The sequence below is a fragment of the Musa acuminata genome, chromosome BXJ3-3, assembly GCF_036884655.1.
Source record: "Musa acuminata AAA Group cultivar baxijiao chromosome BXJ3-3, Cavendish_Baxijiao_AAA, whole genome shotgun sequence".
Lineage (NCBI taxonomy): Eukaryota > Viridiplantae > Streptophyta > Magnoliopsida > Zingiberales > Musaceae > Musa > Musa acuminata.
Window position 1 is genome coordinate 99,757 of NC_088351.1, and position 10,150 is coordinate 109,906.

The following is a 10,150-nucleotide window of genomic DNA, read 5'->3' on the forward strand; positions in this document are numbered from 1 at the left end:
CAGAAATATTCTTCTATGACTCCTCACAATAAGCGCTCCCCTAAAAGGGTCTCGCCCCTTTGGAAGGTCGATATGCTGGAAAGGCAGATCGATGTCAACCTCAGGGAACCCATCATTGAAGAGGGGGAATCTCAACACATGCTACGTCTAGAGAAAAATGCATGAGGATGGAGGAGGAACCCCTGATCTTCTTCAAGGATGAAGAAGCCAATGACAACGTCCAGGATAATACGTTGTCCATTTTGATATGGATATCAATTGCTCAGGTAAAAAGGCTTATGGTCGACATCGAGAGCACCATCGACGTATTATTCATCGACACTTTTTAGAAGCTTGAATTGACCAGGAATGATCTATGCCCGATGATGACCTCCCTTATCAGGTCCACGAGAAGCTTGGTCTCCCTCCTCGGGGTAGTAGTTCTCCATGCTACCTTTAGGGAGGGGCATCGAGACAAGACAATACTGATTGAGTTCCTTGTGGTCGGTGTCTCTTTAGCCTACAATGCGATTAGTGGTTGGCCCACCCTCAACCAGTTGAGAATAATGGTGTCAACATCCTCCCTAGGGGTCACCCGATAAAGTAGAGGGCCCATCGGTTTGCCCCCGAATGACAAAAGATGTTCCAAGAAGAAGTGGGAAAGCTATTGGAAGTGAGTTTTATCTCCAAAGTGTAGTACTCGCAATGGCTCTCCAACGTCATCCTTGCTAAGAAGCCAGTGGAAAATGAAGAATGTGCATCGACTATACCGACCTCAACTAGGCGTGCCTAAAAGATAGCTTACCCCTGCCTCGAATTGCCCAGCTAGTGGATGCTACCTCGGATTAACCAGCTTACCCATGTCGGATGCATGTTAAAATGGTCAATCGAACTAGGAGAATTCCACATCTGCTATGTCCCAAGGACTGCTATCAAAGCTCAAACCTTGGCTGACTTCATATCAAAGCTGACCCCATCCCCAGAAGGTGAAGAAAACATATCAACCCCCTTAACTTAGACCTTGTTCATCGACGGATCAACCACAGCGGAAAGAGGGGGTGTCAGCCTTGTCCACAGAAGCTCGGAGGGCCAAGCCTACGAACACGCCCTTCGATTCGAATTTAAAATCACCAACAACGAGACAAAATATGAGGCCCTTCTCTTTAGACTATGGTTTGTGCTAGAACTCCATGCATTAGAGCTCAATGTGTTTGATGACTTGCAGCTAGTGGTGAGTCATATCAATAGGGAATACGAGGCCCGGGATGGAACCATGACTAGATACCTAATAGAGGCATGCTGACTTGCCACCCACTTTCACCGGTTTGTCATATAAAGAGTCCCCCAAACTAGCAACACATAGGTGGATGCTCTGGCCAAGTTAGCTTCCGCTTGGCCTGGCACAAAAAATTGCCCATCAATGGAAATCCTAATAGCTATAACCATAAAAAAAGAATGACATAGGCAACTTAGAGATAAAAAACAGTCGGATAGATGAGATCTTGCATTACTAAGAGGATGGGGCACTGCTTGATAACTCTACTACAGCGTGAAAGCTAAAGCACATGCGGGCCCGATACTATGATATGAATGGGCAATTATACTAACGAGTGTATAGCCGACCCCTCCTATAATGCCTATCTCCTCTAAAGTCCATCAGAGTCTTGGCTGAGGTGCAAGAAAGGATATGTGAGGAATGTTAGGAAACCTTTGGATAACATCACATGAGCAACAAAAGAACAGAAAATGAAACAAGTTTCTAAAGATTCAATATCGGATTGTCATGCGAAGATTGGTGTGTAAAATCATAAAACCGAAAAATCGCATAACACGTGTGAGATGATTTACCTAGGAGAGATCATATATCCTTGAAAATACATATCTATATGCATAGATAAAAGAGGTCAAATGTCTTCATCTCTAACGGTGATCCACATAGGAGATGGTGGGACAATGCCCCTCCTTTCATAGCGATCTTTTGTCTCCTTTGCTCATCACAAAACTACACCAAGATTAAGAAAGAGTTGGCCTTTCTTGTTGTCCACATGCCCCAAATAGGTTTGTCGACCGAGGATGAGAGAGAGGGAGGAGAATAGGAAATGACAGCTAAAAGAAGTCTAGTTTATGAACATTTAGTTCCCTCTTAGAGGTTCTTATTAATTTAACTCTAATAGAACTTGCCCTATTGGATACTAAATCTCTATCCAATTATCCAAACCTCTTAGATTAATGAATCTCTATCCAATAATCACTATTTACTCTTATTGGCTCTCACCCAAAGGATCCAATAATATAGGGACTTATTAAATATCCAATAAGACAAGGGCTCGATGGATATCTCATATTCATACCTATGCTCGTTGCAACACCTACCATATGTTTGTGACCCTTTAGGCCCAATACTGAGCTGACTATTACTCATACCTATTAGAACTCCTTCTAACATAGTGAATTATTATCTTCATAATAATTCACTTGACTCATTGATTATGAACGTACTATGCTACTACGTCATAGTCCCCAGACGATACAAGGGGAACTAATCGACTAAACCTATTTATCCTCGGTTACTGTGCATTTATAGTCCCTCATTTATTTAATATTCTAGAGATCATACATCGGGCATTGTGTTGTCAGGCCTATACGGAATCTACTCGAGTCTCGCTCTAATCGAATACTGCAGACCTATTTTCTCTCTCAATCCAAATGACTCTAGCCAATGATTTGCCTAAGCGAGAATACATGAGATATTCCTCTCATGACGCCAAGAGCAAATAATCCTCTATCATTACTCAATCGTCATCGTAAGGTTGGCTACCATTCTCGATGACCGACTGTGCTAGAATCGGAACTTCCAGACCTATAAATCTGGTATCAAAGAGTGAGTATTCATATATGACATTTTTGGTGTCTTAAGTTTAAGGACTAGACACACAATTGAGACTATGTAACTAGTGTCTGATAATGAGATATCATTAACATCCAATATTCTGTAAACGAATCATTCAGTGAACTCATTCTCCAATGAGCACATGCACTGTGCCTATAGTGTCCCCACACGAGCCACTATGAGACTAGCCGCCTCCATCATATAAACAGGTCTATAACATATCGGTCTGTCCGGTTATCTTGATGTCCCTCTGAAGTAACCTATGATCAGGAATATTTATGGTCTGTGTTTATAGATGAATTAGCTTCATTATCATGATCTCATCATGATCTAATTTCCATTATACAAATCCAAGGGTATCACAATATATGCAATAGACAACATAAAGTGATAATATGCTACTAATGATAATAAGCAAAGAGACTATATAACATGTCACATATATCATAACTCACGTGATTAGCTTGTAGGGAAAAACCTAAAACCAATTATCTATGTGCCTTATCCCTATTAGACCCCTGTGACTCTCAAAGACAATATGAGATAATGGTTTTGTCAATGAATCTATAATGTTATCTTCGAAAAAAACTCTTTTCAATACTATATCTCTATGGGTCATGATCTGTCTGATTAGGTGGAACGTTCTTAGAATGTGCTTGGACTTCTGATGAGACATTAGTTCTTTTACTTGAGCAATCGTCCAATTATCGCAATATAAGGGAATCGACTCCTCGTTGTCGTTACTTGACACAACTCTCAGATCTATGATGAACTTCTTCATCCAGACTCCCTCCTTTGTTGCTTCTGCCACAGCAATATACTCCATCTATATAGTCAAGTGAGCAATGATATCTTACTTGGAACTCTAAGTTAGACTTGCTATTATTAACATTAGACCGAAAACTCGAGTTTGTGTAGTACTCAATCCTGGGGCTACTTCCTCCATATACTAGTAAAAGATCATTAGTCTTTCTCAAGTATTTAAGAATATAGTTTATGACCTTTAAGTGTTCCAAACCTGGATCCCCTTGATACCTGCTCGTAATATTTATAGCATATGTTATATCAGGCATGGTATATAGCATAACATACATGATAAATCTTATTATTGAGGCATATGATATCATATCCACGTCAACCTTTTCTTCAAGAGTCTTTGGGGATATGCTCATAAAAAGTGATATTCCACAAACGGCTTCGGGTCAGCTCTAACTAGTATTCCCTTAACTACCTCTCGTGAGCTCGATAGCTCCACGAATGGAGGGACACCCTCCTACGGGCTATAAGGATCCATATCAAGCAACAAAAAATGCACGGAGAGTCTTGAGAAATAGCGACAAAGCGAAGCTCTAAAAGCTAGTGATACCAAGACGAAGCCCAACCATATAAAGATCTCAGAATAAGCTCAGCGGATGTTAAAACCGGCTCGTCTTCCATAAGGCAACGCATGTACAAATCCGTTTGGGGACGACGTGAAACCTAACAAGACATGCCTACTACAGAAGATGCTCCTCTAATCATTGCATGATAGTAGGGCTTGAAAAAGAGGCACGACTCCCTAAGTGGGTCAAACCTTAGAGCAACCAAAAAATCCCCTCCATAATTAAAAGCCACAAACGGTACAAATCCTAAGAATAGGAAGGCATTTCGTAACCCGACGTGCACCATGGGTGAGGCACCCTAGCAACAATAGCACCACCTGTCATAGCATCACTCGTAACTATTAACCACCTACCACAATGGGTCCTTTCCTCCCGCCGACATGGTCAAGCTAAGACTTGCCATAACTGGTCACTTCCTCCCACTTATGCGGTCTAGCCAAAACCCACCATGATGGGTCCTTCCTCTTATTGATGCGATCGAGCCAAGGCTCACCACAACAGGTCTCTTCTCCCACCCACGCGATCAAGCCAATCCCTATCATGACGGGTCCCTTCTCTCGCTCACACAGTCGAGCCAAAACCTGCCATGATGGGTCCTAACTCCCCCTGATGCGATCGAGCTAAGACTTGCCACGATAGGTCCCTTAGGATAGCATCTGTCTATTAACAAAGTAGAGATCACCCCAGTAAGAGAGCACAGTTTGCCCTGTCGAATCTCCCACCAACCATCGTGACCTCAGCAATAAATCAGTCGCCAAAATGATTCTCACATAAACACACATAGATACAGGAAAAATGTCATCCTTCGAGGGGAGAGACGAATGATAGGGATAATCCTGATACTATCAACTACCCCCCTCACATCGATCAAGGAAGCAAAACCTAAGCACTAGCATGGGAGCCACATACTCCCCGCAATCGCCAACAAGAGGCTACGACATATGTCCCGACCTCCCAAAATGAGCCCACAAACCCTCTCTTAACACCATAGTCGAGAGGGAGACCATGCCCCCTCATTAATGGTTGGCGGATTGGCCCGACTTAATAAGCCTTCCTTTTATATGGTCGACAAAGGGATGAGGCCTCGTCGAACCAAAAAGAGCAAGGGGGTTAGGTCAGAGAAGCCACCTCGATAGTCCTAAGCACCCATTCATGCCACAAGGAGCTAAGGTATGAAAGCCAAGCCTCAGGCTAAACAAGGGCAAGCAGGTAAGAGCTATTCACTCTCTTACTCACAATATTAACTTTCCTTTCTATTTTACTAACTTAAGCATAGGAAGGATCGAGCCGAGACACGCCCGACACAAACCTGTTATGCAGGATCGTTGGCATAGCTCGAAAGCACGACCAAAAGGCTATCCAGCATATGAGATCGCTCTGCTTCCTTCGTCCATTCCACGATGCTTGCTCTCCACGTTAGCAAGAGGAGTTATCAGAAGAGACCCGTACTTTTGATAGTAAATCAATTGGGTCGACTCAGTAGTTGACAATCTTTGTGTATTAACACACATCATTGCATGGATGATCTTTGTTATATTGAGAAAGAAAATCAAAATTATCATCATGTGAAATAAATTATTCAAATACAAATCTACATGTACATCCTATGATATAAATCTCAAACAATTTGGCAAGTGATTCCATGCTCAAAAGTCCTTCCATCAACAACAGTTATTTTCAGGAAAAAATAATAATTATTTTTCAGTCAAAATCCAACTAACAAAAAAGAATTGGATTAGTTAATATTTTAAAATAGAGTTACAATATACTGTTCGCCGAGTTGGTTATAGTGTTCTTACTAAAGTTACAATATTTTAGTTCAGCAGCAAAGAACATTGTAACTCAATTCAAATATAAATATTATGAGATTCTTCAAAATATATAAACATAAGTTTAAAGTTAAATGAGAAAAAAATAAAATATTTGCTCATTCTTTATTTTCTAAATATATTAAAAAACCTTCCTAATTTTCATCAAACCCACTAAGAATCTCATATAAATAACTTTACAAAATATTAATACTTAATAATAAAGTTAATAATTAAGATACTTTTGGTATTTCTGTCAACATGGGAGTTTGGTGCAGTCGACGAGTGGAGTAACTTCGAAACAAGCTATTCTTGTTTAAAAATTTAAAGTAATTTTGAAGAAAATCTTATACGTGAGACACCGGACAGATTCATCATAATGTATAAATACTATTCCAAGTTTGTTGCAAAGATATATTTCAAGGATTATGACAAATAAAGATTTTTTTTTAGAAATACAAAAAGAAATATCACTCGAGAAAAATTTAAAAAAAGATATTTTTTATTTTTATTCTTTTTAATTTTGACCGGTTCTCTTAAATTTATATATTTTCCTATCGTTGTGAAATTTTTTTTAGTTGGTAAACCTCAAACTCTTATAATTTAGGAAAATTATCGTTGAAAATTACTTCATAATTGTTATCTTGATAGTTTTCATGTTTAAAATAGCTTTAGACACGATTACCATGATCTAGAAGTTATAGAATAGTTCTTATAACTACCTTAATAATGAATGACATGAGAAGTGAGATAGTTATAACTAGATCCAGAGGATCATAGTTCATGAAGCCGAACGTGTACAAGAATATTTTCTAAGTGTTCTTATCTTATCTTTATTAAATACCATATCTATTTTCTTGATTAATTTTTTTAATTACATCTTGATATTTTATTTTTATCGTTTACTTAGCTCCTTTATCGACGGAACGTCTCTCTAATCCATGCATCAGATGGGAGCTCGCCCGACGTGCTACGAGCCAAAGGTCAACACCGCTCATGGTTGATGGGTGCTCTATGGCGGTCAACCCACAGGGTACATCAAGTCCACTTGCCTACATCGATGGCAGCGACAGAGGCGCCAGCAGACAAAGCTGACTGGTGAAGCTGCCGCTGCAACCCCCACCACCAAAGCCAAGAAGCACACATCCCCGGCAAACGACGGAGCACGGCACGTCTTGTAGTCTGGTGATTCCCCAACAACACCATCATCCCTTCCTGCTCCTGCTGCCGCCTTCCTCACGCAAACTCGCACGGAAGGCCTCAGCTGCTGCAGCAGCAGCGCCAACGTGACGCTTCTTCATGAAACGCCAAGCCTCTGTTGAATGCAGAAGCATCTGAGACCGGCTTTAGCCACCGGGCACCATCTGTTCCCCAGTTCATGGACCTTCCAAAACCAACTTGGACTCTTACGTTCTTCCACTGCCATTCGAGAGGGAGAGAGATCATTTATGTCTTACTTTATCAGACGCTGGAAGGCAATAAATCAAATGGTTGGGCAAAAGATACGGGAGCGATTAGGTTGCGGTACGGAGAGGATACGCAGCTTGGGTACGGAGCACAGAACCGCTGCAGCTGACACCTCTCCGCTGCCATCATCATCACCCTACCATCATCGCTCGCCTCCAGAGACGCACACTGCTTCAGAACCTATTAAAAGAAAGAGGCAGTAGCCATCAAGATCAGCAGCAATGGAAATTTCCACGGTAGCTAATAGTAATTACAGCCAGGTCGAAGGTTATTAAGCTATCAATTTCGGACCATTGTAGAGATGTGTGCATGCCATAAAGTCGGTCAGGAAGATGAAAGGTAGTAGGCGTTACGGATGCACGCGTCCCCCGGTTGATAAAGCTGGCTTTGGCTAAGCTGTCCTGTAGCAGCAGCAGTAGTAGTTCCTGCCATGGTTTGTTTTGGAGCCTGGTATTTGGCTTACTCGCTAACAACACATCAATCTTGATGGCGGAAGAGAAGGAGATGGAGGAGGTGCAGGAGAAGGTTTACCCTGCGCCACAGCATTCCCATGAGGAGGTGGTGAGGGAGAGGCTGGTCTTCATGGATACCCTGCGCCGTTTCCACTCCTCCATGGCCACCAAGTTCATGTAAGCGATTCCGTTTCTGGCGGTTGATGCTTCTTGCTTGATTTGTTTGATTCATGAGAGCTCTTCTGTGGTGGTGGAGCAGGATTCCGGTGATTGGAGGGAAGGAGCTGGACTTGCACCTGTTGTACGTGGAGGTGACTCGAAGAGGTGGCCTCGCAAAGGTTGATCGTCTCGCCCTTCATGATTCGTTTGTACTGATTCCAACCTCTGGAGTGGGGAGAGCGCGAGATCATTCAGTGTCTGTAACTGGTGGAAGCAGGTGATCGAGGAGAAGAAGTGGCGCGAAGTGATTGCGGCGTTCAAGTTCCCTCCCACCACCACCAGTGCTTCCTTCGTCCTGCGGCGGTACTACTTGAGCTTGCTCCACCACTACGAGCAGGCCTACTACTTCCGGACACAGGGGCCTCTGATTCCTCCCGCAGGTAATTAAGATGCTGTTCTCATCGGTCGCCATTGTCGATTACTATGCTTCGGACAATATCATCATGCTCCCGAGTGGTGGTAGCAGCTTCTTCTCAGACGAGGACGCCGCCCAGCAAGCTCGACCACAGTGTCGTCGTCTCTGACTCCACCATGCAGACACCCAAATCCCGGAAAAGATGCCTTCCTGAGCCGCAAAACAAAGGTGAAATCACTAAAATCGGAACTGTTTTCGATTCTCTCTGTCATAAAGCAGCTCCAATGTCCGTCACCAACATCATCCTCTGTCACAAATCTGAAGCAAAAGGGTAGTCATTAGTCTGGAAAAAGAACAGGAGAGGAGGTGGAGGAAACCACTCAGTTTCCACTGAGGTGAGGTAAGTAAATAGCTGTAGAAATTGGAATGCCGTGACTTCAGAGACACTGAAGCCAAGCCTTACTGTCAACATGGACATCATGATCCGTGAAACAAGGATACGGCTACATGCATAACCTCTTCTTAGATCAGTGGTCCAGTAAACCGGGATTGATGAAACTATCATTGATCATCAATAAGCAGCAAGAATCAAAGGTATATACTAGTTTATGCTGATGACAGGCATGCAAAAGTAAGACACAATAGCAGCAAATACAGCATTATTGTCTAACAACTGGATTCTCTTGCAGATACATCATGTTTAAGGAGACTCACCTGAGTTTGCTCTCTGCAGGGCCTTACAATTTCACTGTAACGGGATCGATCGATGGCAAGTTCGAGTACGGCTACATGGTCACAGTGAAAATTGGGTCTGAGATACTGCGGGGTGTGCTGTATCATGTCCAACAGCCTTCTGCAGCAGCCTCTTCCTCTTTGGCAGCAGTAGTAAGTGCAGCTCATGAAGCTTCAAACGAACGCTGTACTGCTGCCATGGCAAGAACACGGCGTCGGCGCAGGCGGGGTTGGCGGAGCCGTGATCCCGCCCACCCAAAGCCAAACAGGAGTGCCTACAACTTCTTCTTCGCCGAGAAGCACTCCAAGCTCAAAGTTCTCTACCCTCACAGGGAGAGAGAGTTCAGCAAGATGATAGGAGAGTCCTGGAACAAGCTCAACGAAGAAGAAAGAATGGTGGCTGAGCATTTCTTCGTAATGTGTTGAATACATACCAATCATGGAGTGTCTCACCGTCTGATCTGATTTTTTTCCCAGGTGTATCAGAATTATGGACTCAAGGACAAAGAAAGATACAAGAGAGAGATGCAGGAATACAAGGAGAGGTTGAAGCTTGTGCAGCCAAAGGAAATGGCAGGGGCTGAGCCATTCACAGCTGCAAGTGAAGAAGTGAAGGGAGTGTCAGCAGATGGACATTGAAGTTAAACCTGAATCAGTATATTCTGGACATTTTACAGTTCTGCTACCAGCTTAGAACGAAGCCATTGGTTGTAGTTTGTGCATGTATGGATGTATTCTAAAGATGATGATGAAAGATCAAAATCCATGTTTTGGTGACAAAACTCCTCATGTGTTTGAGTTTTGCCTCAAGCAATTGTAGAATGGGTTTTAATCTATCAAAGGAAGTTATCAACAAATTATCCTCA

General features: G+C 42.6%; 1 protein-coding gene across 1 annotated transcript; it reads left to right on the forward strand.

The window, feature by feature from the left end:
- The first annotated feature begins 8,003 nt into the window (after nucleotides 1-8,003).
- LOC135632942 (high mobility group B protein 9-like) lies at nucleotides 8,004-10,150 on the forward strand. The gene is made up of 6 exons (XM_065141859.1): nucleotides 8,004-8,155; nucleotides 8,238-8,316; nucleotides 8,415-8,577; nucleotides 8,664-8,780; nucleotides 9,286-9,680; nucleotides 9,762-10,150. Exons 1-6 carry the CDS (start codon nucleotides 8,013-8,015, stop codon nucleotides 9,921-9,923), a joined length of 1,059 nt encoding a protein of 352 aa, XP_064997931.1. The 5' UTR covers nucleotides 8,004-8,012; the 3' UTR covers nucleotides 9,924-10,150.